This window comes from Ovis canadensis, chromosome 15 (genome assembly GCF_042477335.2).
Source record: "Ovis canadensis isolate MfBH-ARS-UI-01 breed Bighorn chromosome 15, ARS-UI_OviCan_v2, whole genome shotgun sequence".
Lineage (NCBI taxonomy): Eukaryota > Metazoa > Chordata > Mammalia > Artiodactyla > Bovidae > Ovis > Ovis canadensis.
Window position 1 is genome coordinate 8,957,195 of NC_091259.1, and position 21,875 is coordinate 8,979,069.

General features: G+C 48.5%; 1 protein-coding gene across 2 annotated transcripts; it reads right to left on the reverse strand.

Annotated features, from left to right (window-relative positions):
* Positions 1-5,256: 5,256 nt before the first annotated feature.
* Positions 5,257-21,391, reverse strand: GPR83 (G protein-coupled receptor 83). Of its 2 annotated transcripts, XM_069554758.1 has the most exons (4): positions 20,452-21,391; positions 15,341-15,466; positions 12,043-12,176; positions 5,257-8,258 (listed from the first exon to the last, which is right to left on the reverse strand). In XM_069554758.1, the coding sequence occupies exons 1-4, from the start codon at positions 20,812-20,814 to the stop codon at positions 7,634-7,636; spliced, it is 1,248 nt and encodes a 415-aa protein (XP_069410859.1). In that variant the 5' UTR covers positions 20,815-21,391; the 3' UTR covers positions 5,257-7,633. The 2 variants fall into 2 exon arrangements, with proteins under 2 accessions (XP_069410859.1, XP_069410860.1); XM_069554759.1 differs by lacking the exon at positions 15,341-15,466 and having other exon boundaries at positions 20,452-21,163.
* Positions 21,392-21,875: the final 484 nt, after the last annotated feature.

Consider the following 21,875-nt stretch of genomic DNA (forward strand, 5'->3'; position numbering starts at 1 on the left):
GACAATTTTTAGCTGTTTGTAGTCCTGAGAATGGTTTTAATTGTTTGCTGGGTTTCTATTGTCTCTGGGCTCAGTAGTGATGGTGGCTTAGTTGCTAAGTCATGCTGCCTCTTTTGCAACCCTACAGACTGTAGCCCACCAGGCTCCCCTACCCGTGGGATTTCCCTGGCAAAAATACTGGAATGGTTGCTATTTCCTTTTCCAAAGGATCTTCCTGTCCCAGAGATGGAACCTGCATCTCCTGCTTGGCATGTGGATTCTTTACCACCAGGGAAGCCCATGATCTCAACAGTGGTCTATGCCAAAAAGAACTTGACATATTATATAGTAAAAGTTAGAAACAGTAATACAAAGACTTTGAGAGATGGTAATACTGAAGTGAATTTAGGAGGTATGACCCATGCATTCAACCCTAAATACATCCTCTGAGAGGGCCCAGACCTCTCCTTGACATAGAGAAACACACCAGTGATGGAAACGCAGGGATATGTAAAACCACCAAAGTGGATTTCTTCCGAGCATCAAAAATGAATGTGAGGATGCTACCTAGAAATAGTTTCCTGATTCCATGAGGTTCTTGGGGTTGGATTCTGGGGTGGCAGAAGCCACATAGTAACTCACTCCTAGTGGCACAGAAAGCATGGTTACTGTTACAGTCAGCAGGGCAGCTCATTAATCAATAGTCTGGCCTTTCTCCAAAGGGGCTTGTGCAATGGCCATTGTACACATTTGGAGATAATTGGACTCTGGCTTTTGGGCCACCAATTCTTAGAGATGAAAAGACATTGCGATTCATAGATGAGAGGGGGACTTGTGGAAGTCAAGTGATAAATGGAATTGTTGCTTATGTCCCACTCATACTGTGTTCATGAGGTTATTCTGTGGCTAAGTCCTGAGTACTTAAGCATACAGTCAGAACACTCAGCAACCGGCAGAACCAACACAGGAGGACAGGTACAGCAGTGTTGGTGGATGCCCCTGAAGCTCATCCTCCCGGTGAAAATCTAATCTCAAAGCAGTTATCACCTGCCTGGGGGAATCGCACAGGTTAGTGCCTATATTAGATACTTAATGGAGCAGAAGCAGTGATTCTTATTAGTCTTGGCCTCTACCTAAGGTAGGTAATCTTGGGTTGCATGCATAGGACTAGGAGTCAGAAAAGCCTCCAATTTCTCAGCAGAAGTGCTAGAAGGCAGACGAGCAGTGCTGGTCGGTGGAATAATGGCCTCCCAAGGATGTCCATGTCCTCATACCCAGTACCTGTGAACGTATCGGGCAAAGCAGAATGAAGGCTGCAGCTGGAATCAGGACTGCTGTCAGCTGACTAAGAGGGGAGGGTACCCAGTGCTACTCAGGTGGACACAGTATAATCACGAAGGTCCTGAAAGTGGAGGAGAGAAGCAGGAGAGATGGGGAAACAAGACTAGAGAAGATCAGAGAGGTGCCACACAGCCACCCTTGAAGCTGCAGGAAAGGGGCCATGAGCCATGGAGTGTGGGAGGCCTCGGGAGCCGGAAGAGGCAAGGAAACAATCAGACCTGGAGCCTACACAAGAGAATGGAGCCCTGCCTGAGCCTTACTTTTGCCCTCCTGAGACCTGTGTCTGACTTCTGATCTGCCCACAGAAGTGTAAGGGCATACATTTGTGCTGTTTAAATCACTAAAGTGAAAGTGAAAGTCACTCAGTCCTGTCTGACTCTTTGCGACCCCACGGATTGCACAGTGCATGGAATTCTCCAGGCCAGAATACTAGAGTGGGTAGCCTTTCCCTTCTCCAGGGGATCTTCCCAACCCAGGGATCGAACCCAGGTCTCCTGAATTGCAGTCAGATTCTTTACCAACTGAGCCATCAGCAAAGCCCTTAACCCCCTAAGGCAATTATAATTTGTATGGCAGCAACAGAAATCTAATAAAATACCTTCGAATTCTGAGAGACAGTGATTTTCAATCTATGATGTTATATTCAGTCAGACACAATTCGAATTATATGTGAATTAAACATATCTCAGGACATACAGGGCTTCCCTGTTGGCTCAGGACATACAAGGTCTCAAAAGAAATTTTTCTTTTCTTGAACAGCAGCTGGAATATGTACCTTCCAAAGTAAAGGAGTAAATGGAAAATGAGGAAGAAACAGATCTAGGAAGTTGGAATATCTACCCACTAAGGAGAGGAGAAGGTGACTGCTGGGAAAGCAGGTTCTCTGCTGGCTTTAATTGTTGTTGTTTAGTCACTAAGTTGTGTTCAACTCTTTCGCAACCCCATGGACTGTAGCCTGTCAAGCTCCTCTGTCCATGGGATTCTCCAGGTGAGAATACTGGAGTGGGTTGCCATTCTCTTCTCAGGGGATCTTCTCTACTCAGGGATCAAACCCTTGTCTCCTGCATTGGCAGGAGGATTCTTTACCACTGAGCCACCAGGGAAGCCCCGCTCTGCTGACTAGAGTTAAGTAAACATATAATCAGCTAGCCCGGGAGAAGCAGCACAGCAGGTGAGGCAAGGGGCACTGAGTGGCCACCTCACAATGGCACTTTAACTGTTTTGAACAATTGGGACAGAATAAGCAAGAGTGACGGATTAGAAAACAAAAGCAGAGAAATGAGGAGGCAAGTTTTAAATCTGAAAATACAAGGTTGTTTTTTAAAAAACAAATGTAATTGTCCTGTCCTACTTATCTCAGCAGTGAACTCAATTTACATGTTCTAATGCTACAAATATAGATGCAATTTGATTGGTAAGATGCAGGGAAGAAAGGTGAAGGCGTGGACCTCCGGATTACATTTCTACTGGCTTATTGTTTGTGTATAGACTGCAGAGGCACAGAATTGGATGAATCATAACCTTGGGTTCATGGCACGCTCTTAATGCTGGTCTAGCTGTGACCTGCTTTTAACTACTTGGTTAGTTATTTGATTGGTGATTTTTAATCAAGTAATAAGCACCCACAAATTCACTGCCCCAGACTGAAGTTAGAATCTTGACACTTATTTACAGCCACGTGGTCTCCATCACCTGCCAATGCCTACCCCTCCTCCACCTGAGATAACCATATCCTGAACCCTGTGTTCATGATTCCTTTGCCTCATATGGAAGCTGAGCAACTTAAATTCATGACCAGTCTGAGTACAGAGTCCCTGCTAGGCTGAAAACAGGAGACGAGGAGGAGCTGTTAACATCAAGTACTTTGTCCGCGTGAAGCAGCAAATGGTTTAGTCTCAGCAAGAGAGGCTCTAAAACCTGAACCCCAGGGCTTTCTCACACTAAATACCACTGGTTATTCATTCCCCCCAAAGCCTCCAGCATTGCATGTACTGTATTTGTTCCTTTACTAAGTGTATACACCTTGACATGAGAGAGGAGGGCAGGGGTGAGGCGATAGGGTGAGGGGGTGGGGAGGGTACACAGAGGCCAAAGCAAGGTGTTGACATCCTGACCCCACAGCACTAGGAGCATCTTCTACCATCTGTGGGCAACGCTCTAGGAAAAGCATCTTTACTCAGCAGATGTCACAAGAGCCCCTCTTCCCAGATGGCCTCAGCCCAGACACTCTGGCACGGCTCCCATTACCCTAGGGACCTGGGGGAACCTCCCAGCCCCCCTGGAGCAGCGAGGGTCCAGCCAGGCTCTGCCTTTGCTGCCTGCGGACCCTGAGACCCAAGCTGGCTGTGAGACAGCTGCTACCCCTGTCCACCCGCCACAGTCAGTAAGCAGGGCCGGACCACTCAGCCATGGCTCACAGCTGGTTGGGAAGATGCTTCTAACTGGGGGGCCCACAAAGCAGCGTGATACTTGCCCTGCTCTGCGAGCATGAGTTCACTGACCACGGGGCTACAAAGGGCCCTGGGACCCACCAAATGGTAATCAATCATTTCCTAAAGCATGTAACTCAAGCACTGGTTTTGGGATAAACAAGTTTTACTCCCCAAAGTGCCCTATGATCAAGGAAATTCATAGAACATGAAATTAAAAGTCAGGTTCTTTTCCTACATGGCTTCTCAGAACCTAACCTCAAGATTAGGCTGTAGGATCTTTAGTGAGCTTTAGTTACCTCACCTGCAGTGTAGAAACAATAATGCCCACCTTGGAGAAATACTGAGGGAAAATGAATCTACAGGCTTAGAAACATTCAGCAAGGTGTCTCACGCAGGAGCTGTCAGCAGGTCCTAATTCTCCTCTCTTCTCCATTGCCTTTCATTTTCTTTCAAATGTTCCCCAGGTACAATAAATTCCCTTCTGGGTCATTATTTAACACTGATTTCCTGGGCTCTGGATGGCATCACGGTAATTATGTATGCAGTGGAAGTGCTACCAAATCAGGTCTGTCTGCTCACTGCTCAAAAATCAACATGAGAAAGGGAGAGAGACAAATGCTGGTAGAAAGGAAAGGTGACTTTAATTAGAGTGGCAGGAATCTGGGGAGATGGTGGACTCAGTGTCTCCCAAAAACCAGCTCTGAAGACGCTGCTCAGCCAGGGAAGTTTTGAAGGGAAAGAGGGAAGTCATCTCAGTTAATCCCTGAGATGGTGGCTCAGAGTGGTCACCATGCCCCACTGTGTGCAGGTTTGCCAGCTCCTTATGATCTTCCTCTAGGTGTCAGTCTTGTTCACAAGATTACTGGAGGAGAAGCCAGGGAAAAGATCTGGTCATCTGTAATATTACTTCTTCATTTCTACTCCTTTGATTTACAGAAAGAACTGACAAGCGAGGCAAGGTATTGTGTGATTAAAATTTTGAAAGTTGTGCTTGGGCCAGAGGTGAGTACACCATGGGGGTACCTTGTCTAAAAGTTAGTTACAATACAGCTTTATGCTAAAGTGACAAGAAAATGGGGCTGCATGCTGAGAGGGGCTTCCTGCCATGAGCTGCTTATAGAGGCTCCTACCCAGTTTACTTGGTCAGACAGGGGGAGCCTCGGTCCAGGGTGGGCAGAAATCCTGTGACTAGCAACGCACCCTGCACCCTGCGTGTGGGAGTGGCAGCCTCATCTCTGGGATCACCAAGGAGCAGACAGAACCCCAGGTTAACTCACTCAACACAGACTCACAATCACAAAAGAGGGGACTTGCAGCCAGCACGATGGAAAAAGCGCTACCCAGAGGCTTTCAACTAGTTCTTGACCTGCTCAGTTTGTTTGCGTTTGCTCAGCTGTAAGATGCAGCGGTGAGGGCTGAAGCTCTCCACATGCTCTTCATCTAAGCCACGTGAATCCCTATCTGAAGGTCACCAACTGGAATCACCAGTCCGGGAAGCACAAGCCACACAGCCACTATGTATTTTATTGACACTGGAACAAGTTACATTCAAGTCTTCACGACAGCACAGTGCAGAGGTTCCAGGGTGACACATGTCACTTTCATAAACACAAAGCACTTTCTGCTCTGAGACACACAGGGAAGGTCGATGAAGTGGAGGGAGATGGGAGACGGAGAGCTGACAGCAGACCCAGACCTTAATAGGGCGGGACTTCCACCAGAGAAAGACCTTCCCTGTGACTTGGCAGCATTTCTACAGGCCTTCAGAGAGGAAGAAGCGAAGGGAAACTTTTCATCTGATTTCAGAGCAGGACAAACTTTCCATAGCTCTGCCACTTGCTCTCTTTCTGGTTCAAAGGATGCCATGACAGCATTAAAGGACAGTAGGCTCAGGCTTGGGAGCCATTTGGGCTGGAAAAAACCCTCGTGGTATCCCTATGGGCCTAAAAGCCTCCCTCTCTCCCATGAAGGTGGAACCTATGGGCTTCCCTGGTGGCTCAGACGGTAAAGAACTTATCTGTAGTGCAGGAGACCAGGGTTTGATCCCTGGGTCAGGAAGATCCTTTCGAGAAGGGAATGGCAACCCACTCCAGTATTCTTGCCTGGAAAATCCCATGGACAGAGGAGCCTGGCGGGCTACAGTCCACAGGGTTGCAAAGAATCGGACACAACTGAAGCAATGTAGCATGTACGTCCCATGAAAGTCACTTTTTTACCCACTGTTCAGAAGATGATTTTTTAAACTTTACAGCTTGAAATTTTCAAACACCCCCAAAACAGAGAGAATAGTAATAATGAACCCCCATGATTCGTTTTAGGGAGGCAGATGATATGACAAAGTCCAGTTAACAGCCAAGAGATCTAAGTGAACCTCAGACAAACCCCTTCTCCCTGAGCCTCAGTTTTCCACTCAGCTCCATGGCTATTGTTTGCTTTCAGAATCTCTCTGGTTGCTAGAAAGAAACCTTGAACAAGCGTGAGAGCAGCACTTGCTTAGGGCTGGTGAATGAAGCTCTCCTCTGCCTGGGTCATCTCTCTCCTGGGTGACACTGTGACACTCAGGACCAGACGGCAGGTGATGAAAACACTCATCATCTCTGGAATGAGGTTTCTCTGGCAAGCTTAGTTATTAAGGACCATCACAATGCCATAGGTTTTGATAAGTAACATGTGAGCCACCAGAGTAAGGTTGAATGTGAGCTGTCTTGTGGAAATTGGTGTGAAAAAGCCTTACTATTCAGACAACACAGAGGAGAAACAGCCTGTCTAGACAGCTGGGAGCATGTTGGAAAGCCTGCTCTCTCTGCAAAAGCAGAGCAGTATTTCATAGAATCTTGTTCTGTGAGATTGCAGGCGAGGAAGAATTGTATCTCTTGGATAAGTTCTGTTTCTGGTTTATCGTAATGGCCACCATCCCAAGAGAGGTCCTTTAACCAGGCTCTTCCCACCGCTGGTTGCAGGATGAAGGCAGTCTGTCTGCTCTGGGACAGTTTTCTTGTTGGGCTCTTCTCCCACCTCATCTCACTCTTCCAGTAGATATTACTCCTGGGAGAAGGGTTCAGGAGTTCTCGGCTATGCTCATATTTCTTATTTCTAAATGGAAAACTGTAATTCAACATGAAACAAAAATCACAGACGCACACATACAGAAAAAAAGTTGCCAAGAATTCCATAGCATTTTGACAGAACTTATCACAAGTTAGTGGGAGAAGGGGGTAGTTTTTATTTTCCTCTTTGTGCTTTTCTGAATGTTTTTCAAACTTTCAATGAGAGTTTTTCTTTGTTTTAAGGAAACTCAGTAATTCCTGTTTACTAAAGTAAAGAACCCAGTCATCCGTTTCTTGTCATGTGTCGGGCCTCCATAGAACTGGGATTCATCTTGCTCCAGCGACTTCAAAAAGCAAGGCATTCAAAGCTCACACCGGCTCTGGCTGGCGAACCTCTCACTGGCCAATGGTCCTGTCTCAAGCAGTGCTGTGCCCCTAGGTTGTGCACACCCCAAGTCTGACTCCGGGGTCCATCACGAGTGATCAGTGGTGGGGAGTGTTATAAGGTGGCTACCTGACTGCTGGGAGCAGTTGCCTAACTCAACCCCTATGTGAGCAGAAGCTGTGCCGGGTCCTCTGGCTCGGGGAACCAGCATGTCTCAGACAGAAATTCACCAGTATATGTTGAGCTTTTTGTTTTCTCTAATGGAGCAAAGAGGCTGGACAGTTGTATAGGAACTCAAATGACCTCGGGCTTCTGCAGGAACTTGTTTCTGGCATGCGAAGTTCATCACGTGTCAGGACAGACTCTTTTCCAGGCTCTGTTCTCAGGCGCTCTGCCATCCTCCTCGGCAGACAGAGCCCCTCACCCCCACCCCTTCCCTGCCTCCTCCTCTAAGTCATGGTCACAGTGGGCTCCACGGACGCCAGGTCTGTCCTCCCAGACTGTACCTGGGAGGACAGCAGGAGGCTGCTGGCTGGAGGAGCCCTGCGGCCGCTGCTCTTCTCCGCCCAGGCCACCCTGAGGGAGGGCACAGGGGAGGGCGGCTGCCCCTCCTGAGGCTTGGGTGACCTCTGGCACATGCGCAGCAGCGCCTTCAGCTCAACCCTGAAGTTCTCGTTGAGCCAGCAGTAGATGAAGGGGTTGTAGCAGGTACTGCTCATGGCGAACCAGTGGAAGGCGAAGTAGAGGGCATTGTTGGTGCGGATGACCTTGCTGGACAGCAGGAGGACATAGCAGTTGAGGGGGAACCAGCAGAGGGCAAAGAGAACCACCACCAGCATCAGCATCTTGATGGTCTTCTTCTTCTTGCGCCGCAGGGCCAGGTATTGCTTTGTGGTCACATCACCAATGGTGTTGCACAGCCACAACTTCTTGGCCACACGGGCATAGGCCACGGAGATGATGAGAAGGGGCAGAATGTAAAGCAGGATGAAAGTGGCCAAGTCCAGGTACTTCCAGAAGAGGTCGGCTGGCTCAGGGAAGTCTGGCAGGCACAGGGAGCGGATGATGTCCTCACTGGGGACAGGGGAGAGAGAAGGAGAATGTGCAGTTACTGTGGAAAAGCCACATCCCAGGAACACTGGCCTCTCTCTCTCCTGGGTTCCTGGTACATCCATCTGTTAAAGCATAGATGATGAGCAGCCTGATTATCTGACTACACTTGCAGCATTCCCACTAGGCTGGGAGTTCTCTAAAGGTAAGAATAACAGCTAAATGTCCAATGACAAATGAGTGGATTATGAAGATGTGATACACATATACAGTGGAATACTACTCAGCCATAAAAAATGAAATAACGTCATTTGCAGCACGAATGGACCTAGAGGTTATCATGCTAAATGAAGTAAACCAGACAGAGAAAGACAAATATCATATGATAGTGCTTATATGTGGAATCTAAAAAAATGATACAAAATTTTTTTTAAATGTTAAAAATGACACGAATGAACTTATATACAAAACAGAAACAGACCCATAGACATAGAAGACAAACATGGTTACCAAAGGGTAAAGGTCAAGGGTGAGGGGTAAATTTGGAGTTTGAGATTAACATTCAGTTCAGTTCAGTTGCTCAGCTGCGTCCGACTCTTTGTGACCCCGTGGACTGCAGCACGCCAGGCCTCCCTGTCCATCACCAACTCCTGGAGTCTACTCAAACTCATGCCCATTGAGTCGGTGATGCCATCCAGCCATCTCATCCTCTGTCATCCCCTTCTCCTTCCACCTTCTATCTTTCCCAGCATCAGGATCTTTTCAAATAAGTCAGTTCTTCACATCAGGTAGCCAAAGTATTGGAGTTTCAGCTTCAGCATCAGTCCTTCCAATGAATATTCAGAACTAATGAATATGAACTTATAAATTGTTAATATTTTACTGATGCGATTAACATATAAAAACTATAATATATAAAATAGATAACAAGAACCTACTGTATAGCATAGAGAACTATACTCAACATTTTGTAATAACCTATAAGAGAAAAAAGTCTGCTATACACTCGAAACTAACACTGCAAATCAACTATACTTCAATTTTTCAGAAAGATAAATACACCTAGATTACTCTGTGTGTTTACTTTGTATTGTTCCTAGCCCAGAATAGAGGCCCAATAAATATTTGTTCAATGAATAAATGCACTGGTGTTCCTAGTCTTAGAATTAATTCATCCTGGGAGCACAATGGATTCGGGAAATCTTGGAATTTCTGTTGCACAACCTACTCTCATTCCAGTGGGGATCCAAGGAATGGGGGGAAAAATGATGAGTTTTGAGAATGTGAGTGGCAATGCTGGAACTCATACACCTTCAGCCACTCAGACAAAAATACTTATTTTCTATGGAATGTACCCAGTCCTCTTCAAATTCTTTAAGGACATCTATGTGTGTTGGCAAACCTGGAGCTGGTAGATGAAGAACATGCACATTATGATCTGCTGAACGAGGCAGCAGGGAGCTCCCTCAGGACTTCCTTCCAATTTTGGAGAAGTGAAAATCCCAGGGCCATTTGACTGAAGGCGCAGTTTTAATACACTCACACAAAGGAAACCACAAGACTATTACTTACATCCCAGCTGGGGTTGCTGTGAGCTGGGAGAAGTGCCATCCTTACTCCCAGGTCTCCAATGGGCAGGAGAGAGAGCAGGGCAGCAAGCACCTGTTACTTACAAGCTGGTTGGGGTGGAGGTCACTAATTTTTCACAGGCTCAACTCTGAAAGAACATTTTAAAAGATGCTCTGGAAAAAGCAAGGCAGGAACTAGTGGCAGGAAACCTAAGCTCAGGTCTTTATTTAAATGTCCAGACTTTTTATGCCAGCAGGGTTTTAATCCTGTAAAATCTCTAAGCAGCAACTCGAAATTGCTACTTTCTCATCATACCATGTAGCTTATTGATCTTGTAATATCAGTACATACAGGTGGCTGTCACTAGTGAAACAAAGACAACTCTCTTTGCTTTTGTTATCAGAAAAAAGAAACAGCCTTCCACATGTGAAGGCAGATGGGGAAGCTGAGTATTCAGGAGGAGGTGGGTACGTGATTCATTCGGTATCCTAGAATTCAGGCACGGATCCTTCATAAATTAGTTCAAGTTGGCCTTCAGAGCGTGTTCTCTGGAGCCCGCCTACGCTACAGGAGTGTATGTAAATGTTTGATTCAGGTGAGGCAGCACACAGGAAGACCCATCAGCAGGGCACCCCTCGCTGGTCCGAGGCACTGGGCCCCAGCTCCTGCCCACCCCACAAGACACAGCTGGTACCCAAGACTTCCAGGAGCCTAGGACCACCCGAAGGCCACGGAAGACACTTTCCCCAGATTCACTAAGAGCTAGAAGTGACCAGGAGTTCCTAGGATATGAGAGCGCAGCTCCGTCGCCTCCAAGGGGGCAGACGCAGCTACAGTCTGCCCCGGAGCGCCCCCTGCAGGCTACGCCCTCCCTCGGTCTCTCCCCATTTGCTGTCCGGCTTCTCCACCCCTGGGAGCACTTTACTTATTTTTTTAAGGGTGATTTTTTTTTTCTAAGTATGTATAAATCTACTGGTATTTTTTAAATTAATTATTCTGTTGTTGCTGCACTGTGTCTTTGTTGCTGCACATGGGCTTTCTCTAGATGCAGCGAGCATCTTACTACAATGTGCAGGTTTATCATGGTGGGGGCCTTTCATGTTGTGGAGCCTGGGCTCTAGGCACACAGGCTTTAGCAGTTGTGGCACACAGGCTTAGTTGCTCTACGGCATGTGGAATCTTCCCAGACGTGGGGTCGAACTTGTGACCCCTGCACTGGTGGGTGGATTCTTATCCACTGTACCACCAGGGAAGTCCAGTACTTCATTTATTTATTCAGCTGTGTCAGGTAGGTCTTAGCTGAAGCATGCAGGCTGTCTAGTTGTGGATAGCAGGCTCAGAAGTTGCAGTATGGGTTTAGTTGCTCCTCGGTACATGGGATCTTGTTCCCCGACCAAGGATTGAATCCACGTCCCCTGCATTGGAAGGAGAATTCTTAATCACTGGACCACCAGGGAAGTCTCCTGGGAGCACTTTCTTAAAAATCATGGGCACATGCATCTTCCTTTATCTCAGGATCTGTTTCTATAGAACTTCAGCTAAAACAACTATGAACTGATAAAGATCACTCTATGTTCATTCATTCATTCAGCAAATATGTACTGAGAGGTTGTGATGTGGAGACAGTCATTTAGATGCTAGGGACAGCAAGATGACAAAATCAGATATGGAGCCAGTTCCCCTCAACCTCACAGTCTAACAGGGGAGGTCACCTTTAATGAACTAGCAGCACGCACGAGTATTTAAATTTCAAGACACTGAGTGCTTTCCTTTCTAGAAGAGCAAAAGACAAAGCATATGATAAATGAGAGGTGTGTGTGGGGACAGCATCCTGCCTGAGACACTTAGACATATATACAGGTTTGTTTATAGGTGGTGCAAGGGAACTTAAACCTCATCATTTTAAACAGGGAATAGGTGATTCCGAATTTCAGTCTGGGTGAGTATATGTCCCCAGTGGCAGAAGCTGATTGCTATTGCCTTGACCTTGCAAACAAAGGGACAGAGAATAACAAGGAAGAGCTGTAAAGTGTTTAGAAGAAAGGATGAGAAAAAAAAGCAAAACAAAAAAAGTGCAGAGGATAGGCACAGGCCTGGAAGCAACAGGATGGGAAGGAAGCAGAGAGACAGCTTGGCACAGTAACTTGGTGCTAGTAACTCTGAGATTCAGAGGAGGCTCAAGTTTCCATCTGTCAAGGTCCTCCAGGCTCCCAGGCTGCTCCCTACTAGTCCATCTCACCTGTACTTGAAGGTAAATAATTTCTGGCAGATAGCGTGTGGGAGTGAAAAGAACGTTGCCATGGTCCAGATGACTGAGATGTAGATGACACCTTTTGTGGTTGAGATCCGAGGTTTTAACGGATGCATGATGACCTGGAAAACACACAAAACTGGGCATCACTGGCAGAAGACAGCTTGAAGCAAATGAGAAATCCAGATGATGCGGTTCACTTGTCACAACAAGGCAGGTAGGTCCTACTTACAAAATCAAATACCCCGTAATTCATTGTAGAGCCCCTGGGTTACACCACCCCACCACCCAGCTCTGGGGGTAGAAAGAGGATGCCATCTGGACTGAGACTCCAGGCAGTTCAAATGGCTCTTGCATGTCGGTCATGCCTGGCTGAAGCCAGGTGCAGAAAGAAAGTCAGAGAGGAGTGAAAGGAGAGGTCTGTCCCCATGACACCCACAGTGAGGCAGGCAGAGGGGCAGCCACGGTCAGCCCCCACCTCAGGACCTCATCCCATCTGCCCAGATCCTTTAGGTTACAAAGGGCTCAGAGGGGTCGGAAGGTGACACACACAGGGTGAGGCCCTCACCACTTACTGTGGGAAGCTGCATCCACCTTTATTTGGGGATCACTGCTGTTTCTCAAAGTCGTTTCTACTGGGCTGGCCAAAAAATTCATTTGGCTTTAAGTACTAATAAAAGACACATTTTTAATTTTCACCAAGAACTGTGTTGAACAACATACTCACTAACCGAACGAACTATCTGGCCAATCCAATAAAACTGCAGTGGGGCCCAGCTTTCCCAAGCCCCAAATAAAACCAGTGCTAGAAGCTTTGGGCTGAAAAGCATCTTAGAACCAATTGCTACTATATGCCAATCAATTCTCCTAAAAAGTTTAAATAAAGACTTGGGAATTTCACAGCAGCCTCATTTTAAGGTTAGAATCATTATTTCTTTTTATTAAATTGATATATAATTGATGTATAATATTATATAAATTGTAAGTATACAATATAGTGATTCACAGTTTGAAAGGTTATACTCCACTTATAGTTATTGTAAAATATGGGTCATATTCCCTGTGTTGTACAATATATCCTTGTAGCTTATTTTATACCTGTAGTGTGTACCTCTTACTCCTCTACCCAGACATTGCCTCTTCCTCCTTCCCTCTTCCCACTGGTAACCACTAGTTTGTTCTCTATGTCTGGGGGTCTGCTTCTTTTTTGTTATATTCACTAGTTTGCTGTATTACTTTAGAGTCCAATATAAGTAATATCATGCAGTATTTGTCTTTCTCCATCTGGCTTACTTCACTTAGCATAATACCCTCCAAATCCATCCATGTTGCTGCAAATGGCAAAATTTCTTCTTTTTTATGGCTGAGGAGCCAGTATATATATACATCACATCTTCTTTATCCATCTGTCTACTGATGGACACCCAGGTGGCTAGGTTAGAATCTATTTTCTGAAAAAGATGTTTGGGGTGAATAGGGTCAGGAGGAAAGGTCATAAAGAGCTGCCACCACCTCAGGATGCCATCCCAGGACACACTGGACCTTCTACCGTGTTCTTCCACAGTCTTCCCCCGGTCTCTTAAGGTTTATCGGAGGAATGGACTAGGCTTCAGAAGCTGCCCAGCACATCTCCATTCTGGACTCGGCCATCCTTGCCTCTCACACTCCTTCATGGCTCAGGTCAATAAAGGGAGTGAAAGCCTGGGTCAGAAACCCTGGATGCTCCAAGAACCTGTAGTCTCTGGGACAGGATCCCATGTGTGGGTATATATCACAGTAGTGTGGCCAGTGTATGCAAGACCTCCCCCTTGTTCCTCAGACCCTCCTTTGGTCCAAGGGTGGACCCTCAGTTAGCTGTGTTAAGTGAGGTAGGTATAGCCCAAGTAAAGGTAAGGTGATCCAGAGTACTTCTTGTTGAATTAGGGGAGAAGGTTAAGAAAAGGCAAGAAATATTTGTATGCAACCTTTTGATACTTTGCACCAAAACATCTTAACATAAATGCCAAAGGGACAGTGTGCATGGGTGCTAAGCTGCTTTAGTCATGTCCAAGTCTTTGTGACTATGGACTGTAGCCCACCAGGCTCCTTTGTCCATGGGATTTTAGGCAAGAATACTGGAGTGAGTTGCCATGCCTTCCTCCATGGGATCTTCCCAAATCAGGGATGGAAACCAAGTCTCCTGGGTCTCCTGTATTGCACACAGATTCTTTACCTGCTGAGCCATTGAGGATTCTCCCTGATGAGTCTGTATCTTAGAAGCTTCCTATCCCTTGGCTGTAGTTGTAACTCTTGGAGCTCCTTAGAATTAAATTTCGCTCTTTTTGTCCTGATTGTCCTTATGATACTGGCCTGAAGGTGCCCTGTGTCTTCTCAGAGCAGACTAATCATCTAGAAATCTGTGCATGAGCCTGCAGCCAGCCTCAAGCCTCAAGGCTGCTCCTCCCTTCATCAGTCACCAGGCATATGGTGCTGTGCAAGCGATGATGCCCTTCCCTGACCTGCGATCAGTGACTCTGCACAGACCCAAGTGTATAACCAAGGTTCACTGAATCAGCATAAGCCAGGCATCTGTGTGGAACCACCCTCCTCCATGACCAGCGCTGTCAGGTCCTTTTGGCTCCCTTCACCATACCCACCCATAATCGCCTGAAGGGGCAGGACAATGAGCAGGGCCTCAACACCCCGCTGGACTCCTGCACCTGCACGCCTCCCTGTCTGCAACCCCAGGTGTACCTCCTCTACAACCAGGCCCAGGAATAGCCACCTCATCTCCCAGCCAGCAGCCTTGCCTTTGACCTGCCATTATCTGCCACTCTCTTTTCATCTGTCATTTTCCAGATTTGCCTTCCTACCCCTGAAAACAAGCTCAGTCATTTCTGATGCACAGAATGCCAGCAGGGAGTCTTCACTGGAATAACAAATGGGGAGTAATGTTTTGCAGCCTCTAGCACAAAGGACTTAATATGCCTAATTTAGTGCTCATATTGGTCAGTAAGAAGACAAATAGGCTCTTTGAAAAATGGTCTAGGGAACTTCACTGGCGGTCCAGTGGTTAAGACTTCGCCTTCCAATGCAGGGAGTGCGGGTTCAATCCCTGGTCACAAAGCTAAGGTCCCACATGCCTCAAGGCCAAAAAGCCAAACCATAAAACAGAAGTGATATTGTAACAGATTCAATAAATACTTTAAAGACGGTCTACATCAGAAACAGTCTTTAAAAATAAATGGGCTGAAGCACTGTCCTGAGCGCCCTGGTAAGAACGCCGGGGCGGGTGGGGGGGCCTCACCTGGTGGCGGTCCACAGCGATGGCCGTCAGCGTGAGGGCGGAGACGTGCAGGGAGCAGTACTGTGCGAAGCGGCTGACGTGGCACATGCCTTTCCCAAACACCCACGTGCTGTTCACAAAGCGGACCTGCAGACGAACCCGCAGGTGTCAGGAGGCAGACGGTTCTGGCCCGACCTCCTCCCTGTGTCTCCCGGCAGCGAACCACAGGAGGCCTCTCTCTGCCTGGCTCCACTCTGCACTGCTGGACTGTGGGTCTCACGTGCTTTTCTCCAGCACAACTCATTCTCCATCACCCAATTCAGCAGACTCTGATCCTGCTACTGGGGCCAGGCCCTGCTAGGTGCCAGGACAGAGTGGGAAGGACATGGGTTCTGGAGTCAGATTTCCCACCTCTAATGTTTTCTAGCTGTGTGACCTTGGGCAAAGTAGATAATCTGTCTGAACCTCTGTTTCCTCATTTGCAAAAAAAAAAACAAAAAAAAGGGCTCAAAAATCTCTTTTGTTTTTCTGTTGCTCAGTCATGTCTGACTCTTGGTGAACCCATGAACTGCAGGCAAGACAGGCTTCTCTGTCCTTCACTGTCTCCTGGAGCCTGATCAAACTCATGTCCATAGAGTTGTGATGCCATCCAACCTCATCCTGTGTCATCCCCTTCTCTTCCTGCCCTCAATCTTTCCCAGCATCAGGGTCTTTTCTAATAAGTCTTATTTCTTATTTCTAATAAGTCTTATGTATCTTATTGTAAGGATTAGCTTTTTTTTTTTTTTCCAGAGAAAGACTATAGCGCATGGAATACAATATCTGGCAGATTGCTAGAAAGATATGATTAGAACTAAATAGGAGCTATTTTTATGATAATAACCAAATTCATTTTCGGTTCCTATGAGTTCAGACTCACAGAGGAGACATGTCTACAGAGTCACAATATAGCGTGTAGGTTGGGCCCTGGAATGTTGACTAAGCAGGCCTCAAGACACATCATCTGGAGAGGAGATCCAGGGATCTGCAGAGGTGGGAGCAGGGGCTAGGGTCTGGGCAGAGAGAGGAGACCAGCTTTCAGGGTGTGTGCGGCTCAGGGAGCAGGCAGAGGCCTCAACCCACATCTTCCACAGCTCTTTGCTCACTCAGCGCCTGAGCTCCTGAGTGATGTTCCACACCCAAAAAGGATCAGGCATTGATTCTGATCAAGGAGCTCCCAACTTGGGAAGAGGAGGTCTCAGGTATCTCAGATGCAAGATAGAAAATATTCAATGCCCTATGGTAGGGATCCCCAACTGTTTTGGCAGGGGCCAGTTTCATGGAAGATAATTCATGGGGGCGAGGGGTGGTGAGGGTTTCGGGATGATTCAAGTGCAGTAGGACACGTGCTCCAAGGGGAATCTAATGCCGCCTTGATGGACAGGAGGAGGTGCTCAGGAGGTAACAAGTGAAGGGTACAGGTAAACACAGACAGAGCTTCACTCACTTGCCCACCACTCATCAACTGCTGTGGGGCCCGGGGCCCGTTAGGTACTGGTCTGTGACCAAGGGGTTGGGACCCCTGCCCCACAGAAGGCCCAGACAAAGGGCCACCAGGGCAGGTGGGAGTGGGCTGAGGCTGAGAGAGAGAGAGGTGACACAAAAAAATAGCGCAAATCAGCTCAACAGGAAGAATGTCGAGCAGTGATTTACAGCAAAGTATTTGCTACTGATAGCTGTCACCTTGGGCGAGGCACTTAGGCCCAGTGAGCCTCACTTTCCTGGGCTAACCCTTGTTCACATGATTGCTATAAAAATCAAGTACCTGTAAATCAGATAACACGAGTAAATCAGATAAAACAGTACCTGGTACATAGCAAGTACTTAACTACTAGCTGCCATTATTGTAAGATACAAGACAATTGAGATAAGTTTTATAGAATGGGCTTTCCTGGTGGCTCAGATGGTAAAGAATCTACCTGCTGTGCAGGAGACCCAGGTTTGATCCCCTGGAGAAGGGAATGGCGATCCAATCCAGTATTCTTGCCTGGAGAATTCCATGGACAGAGGAGCCTGGAAGGCTATAGCTCATAGGTTCCCAAAGAGTCGGACACAACTGAGCAACTAACACTTTACAGAATAGGTAGGATTTGCCCATGTGCAGGTAAGAACAAAGAGCATGGCACAAAGTCAGGAATCTCAGGAGCTGTTTGGAGAACAAGGGCTGGAATGATTTGACGACAGCATGTGCATGAGAAACACGGGGGACAAGTCTGACCTGATCATGAACCTGGTACACAAACCATGGTCACTATTCTCTATGGAATAGGCAGGTAAGAGCTCCATGGGGATGTGAGCAGCCCAGTGACACTATCCAGCAGGAAACGCTTAGGTACCCCTGCTTCTCACCTCCCACAGTCAATGCAGAACCAAAGCCAAGCAGTGCTGCTTGAAGCATTTCCCAATCCACTCCCTCTTCTTTAGCCCCCAGGCCATGGCCTGCTTGGAGCCCCCTCATCTCTCACCTGGACTATCACAGCCTCCAGTCAGCTTTCTAGTCCTCCAGTCTGCCCCCCTGTAATTCAATCTTCACACTGCTTACAGTGCTTTCTTAACCAAAGATCAGATTACTGTCACCTTCCTGCTTAGAATCATAGACGGCCTTCAAGACAGAGCCAGATACCCTCCGAGCATCCAGGCTGCTCACAGCCAGCCCACCTTTCCCTGGCCGCCTCTGCTTCTTCCTGCCCCGCAGCTCCTCCATGGTGCTTCCTGCCCTGATGCTGCAGCTGCAGTGAGCCCTTAACACACCACAAACCTGGACACCCCTGCCTTTGTCCTCTCCAGTCTCTGCCTGTACCAAACATTCATCTCAGCCTGAGAAATTCCTACTCATCTTAGCCCCTTTGAAATGTTGCGTTCTTTGAAAAGTCTCCTTTGACCCACCCATGGAACTCTGGCAGATCAAAATAAAGGACTGACTCCTGGCTCCACTACACTCTGTGCCCACCTCTGCCACAGTAATTGTGAGTAATTGTTTGCTTTTCTTTCATCGACCAGCACTGGTTTTCATGCTGACATAATATGTAAAATGGACAGGAAGGGAGACCAGGGAGGAGGGATATTTATATCAACTAGCCCAAGAACAAGACTTCTTACCCATTGAGGAGCCCAGGTGAGATGTAGAAGACCCTCCCTTCAACCCTTTCACTCACCCTGGTTGCCAGCTTCTCAGAAGCTCTGATAGGAAATTGGACTGGAGTGGTTGCACGGGTCAGGTTGAAGGCCAAGCTGGTTTGGATCAACCTGGAGCAGGGGCCGGGTCCTCAGAGCCTTGACACCCCCTCTTTTGCAGGAGATCCTGCGAGTAGGGGGCTCTTGGCTCCGAACTGCATTCTGGTCTCTCCCTCCCCCACCTGCCCTGTGTGCAGATCCAGCCAGGCACCCTGCTCTGGGCAGCAGCAGAGGGCTGTGCCCCGGGGCTCCTATCCTGGGCGGCCTAGCCCACTCCCCAGGACTGCAGATGGTCAAGTCAGAAGCTAAGGGGGAGCCAAGAGAAACCAGAGATGCACTCCTGTGCTTTAAGGCAGTTGGTGGGCAGTGGATGTGTGTGTGTATGTTGTGGGGGGGAGGTATCTGGAAGTCTCTTTGCCCCTGGCTACTGCCCACAGCATCCTGAGGAATCCAGTAAATGTAGGCAGAAAGGAGAGCAGGGAAAGTCCGTGGTTGAGAGCAGTGGTCCAAGAGGTCCCATCCCCTACCCCCAGTTAAGTGGCTTCATGGACAGACCTCCGGCTGTACCTGAGTCAGAGGACCAAATTCTCATGCTGGCTCTGCCAGTTACCAGCCAAGTGACCTGGACAAGGGACTGAACTTCTGTGCCACAGTTTTCTCATCTGCCAAATGGAAGTGATGCTCTCATAAGCAAAGACACGAGAGAGGACACAGTTTTTAAATGTCAGGTTTGAAAGGATGTTCACACACGTGTATAGGCTTGTGGGAATTCACCTTCTTTTTGCTCATCTGTTATTTCTGGTTGAGTGTGTGTGGTGTGTGTAAGAAAGAGAAAGAAAGACACATGAATAGATAGGGTTTGGTAATAACTCAAGTATCAATAAGGTTGTTCATAAATTGGAAAAAAGCGTAAATCATGCTGCAGAAATAGAAGGTATTCCTGTCATGATGACTGCTTGGTCACAGCTCTTCCAGTTTCAATCATCCACGGGCACCACAGTCCCAAGACATGAAAGAAGAGACGTGACACCACTAGCATCAGCAGCCGGAGCTCAGTGGAAGTTGGGGAAGAGAGGCGGGGCGGGGCCCCCTACCCGTGTGCAAGTGCCCCGAGGCCGCCCCTGCCCTGGGGCCCAAGCCCACCTCACCCGCATGTCCTCCACCACACAGACTTCATACACAACCTCACTGGCAAACCACTGAAGGGAAATGCAATTTAACTAAGTGGTCTAGGAAAAGGCACCGAAGGTTCCATTAACAACTAGCAACTGTTTCATATTTTAGCTGGCTTCAAGCAGCATCCCATGACCGGGGGCATTTAATGGGCTATATTTAATGGGGGTGGGGTGACCTAACAATCTACGCTGGCATTTCAAAGGGCTTTGATTTACTGCCCCATCATCATGCAGACTCCCGGTCAGTGACATTACACAGGAAATGGTCATTGACTCACAGCTGGCTGCAGACACTCGAATCATTGACCTCAGTGCCATGAGCTGCAGAAGCTCTGGCTTAGAAGGTGATGTGAGAGAGACAGAGCACAGAAAGACAAAACTAGAGAGACAGACAAGAAGTGTCAAGGATAAGCATGAGGAGAGAGACAGAGATAGACAAACAGAGGCAGAAAGAGTCACAGACAGGAAAATAATAGACTAAGACACAGAGAACCAGAGACAGAGCAAAGAGAAGACGCTGGAGAGACAGGCAGGCAGAAAGGCAAACACGAAATGACAGCGTCAGAAACAGCCACACTAAGAGACAAACAGCAGGGCAGAGCGATGAGAGATGAGTCGATCAGAGAGAGACTAAGAAACATGAAGCAGGAAGACAGGCAGAGAAGGGAACAGACGGGAAAAGGGAGAAATCGGGCGGCGAGAGGGAGGGGACCCAGGGAGACAGAGCCCAGCCCTCGGCCTCACCAAAGTGAAGGGGGTGTTGAGGAGCGTGATCATGATGTCGGCGACGGCCAAGTTGACGATGAAGAGGCTGGTGGCCGAGTGCATCCGCTGGTTCTTGAAAATGACATGACAGACGAGAACATTGCCAAAGAGCGAGAAGATGATGATGAAAGAGTAAGCCACGATAAGCAGGGCTTTCACCGTGGGGTTCTGGGACTCGGCCCCATAGCGCCTCCGGCCCACGAAGTTCTGCCAGTCTGAGAAGGTGTAGTTGTTCCAGAAGAAGTGTGAGGCATTGGGGCCCGCTAGGGCCGCCCCGGAGCTCCGCTCGTCTGCGGCCCGCACCGCCGGGAGCAGGCAGAGCAGCACCCAGCCAGGGGTCATCTTCGCGGGAGCCCCGCGCCCTGGGCCTGCCGGGCAGGACGCCCCGCGGGCCGCGCACGTGCGCTCGGGCGCGGGGAGAGGAGCGCGTGGGCCTTGCGTCCCGGGACCCCGGGCCTCGCCGCGCTCGGTGGGCGGCCTCTCCCCGCCTGCCTCCCGCCCGCGATCGCGCGCTCCGGGCCGCCCGCGCCACTTTTTCGTGTCTCCGCTGCGCCCTCCGGCTGCGGGAGAGCGAGCGCCTCTGCAGATCGCTCGGCGCGGCGTCTCTCCGGGCGACGGTGACGCGCTCCGGCTCGGCGAGCTCCCCTCCACCCACTTCCCCAGCCCGCTCTTCCTCTAGAAATAAAACTCCAGTTGGGCTTCAGGGCTGTTTCGCTAGAGACTCGTATCCGCCTGCCTTCTGCTTAAGCCTAGCCTTCCGAAAGGGAGCGGGAGGAATGCGCCCCGGGGCAGTCGGGGTTTCGGAGAGCGCGCGGCAGCGACTGGGTGTGCCTGCTCCAGGCAGCACCTGGTTCCGAACTGGGGCTGCTCTGATCTTGTCTGAGTGTCAGTCTTGGCAGGTTTCAGGTTGAGGTGTGTCCCTGGGCCCTGGGGTTCTGGCACAATGTGAACAATGAAATCGATGTAGACTTTCTTCAAGCGTCTTCAGTGACCAGACTTAAGATGTCCTGGGAGGCTGGCCAGACTTCGCTTCCGTCCCTTCACTAAGATTTAATAGGTGGGGAGGGGGAGGGGGTTGGTGGGCGCGGGGTGTGGGCTTGTTTTTTCAAGGAAACACTTCAAAGCAGTTCTCCTGGTGTGATCCAGGAATCAACGGAGATAAATAGCTCTGTGCCCACTTTTTGGGTAACTGAGTTTTCTGCCATGGGCGTTTCTGAAGCTGTACCTGTAAGGGATGTTATGCATGTTGTTTTCTGTTCCCACCTACTTCTCCACAAAATCTTGGTATTTTACTCACCCGGTCTTTCACACACACACACACACACACTCAAGTCTTACCCAGTCACTCCTGCCCTGCCATCCATTCCATACAATCCTGTTGAATCAGAGTCAAATCCTAGCTT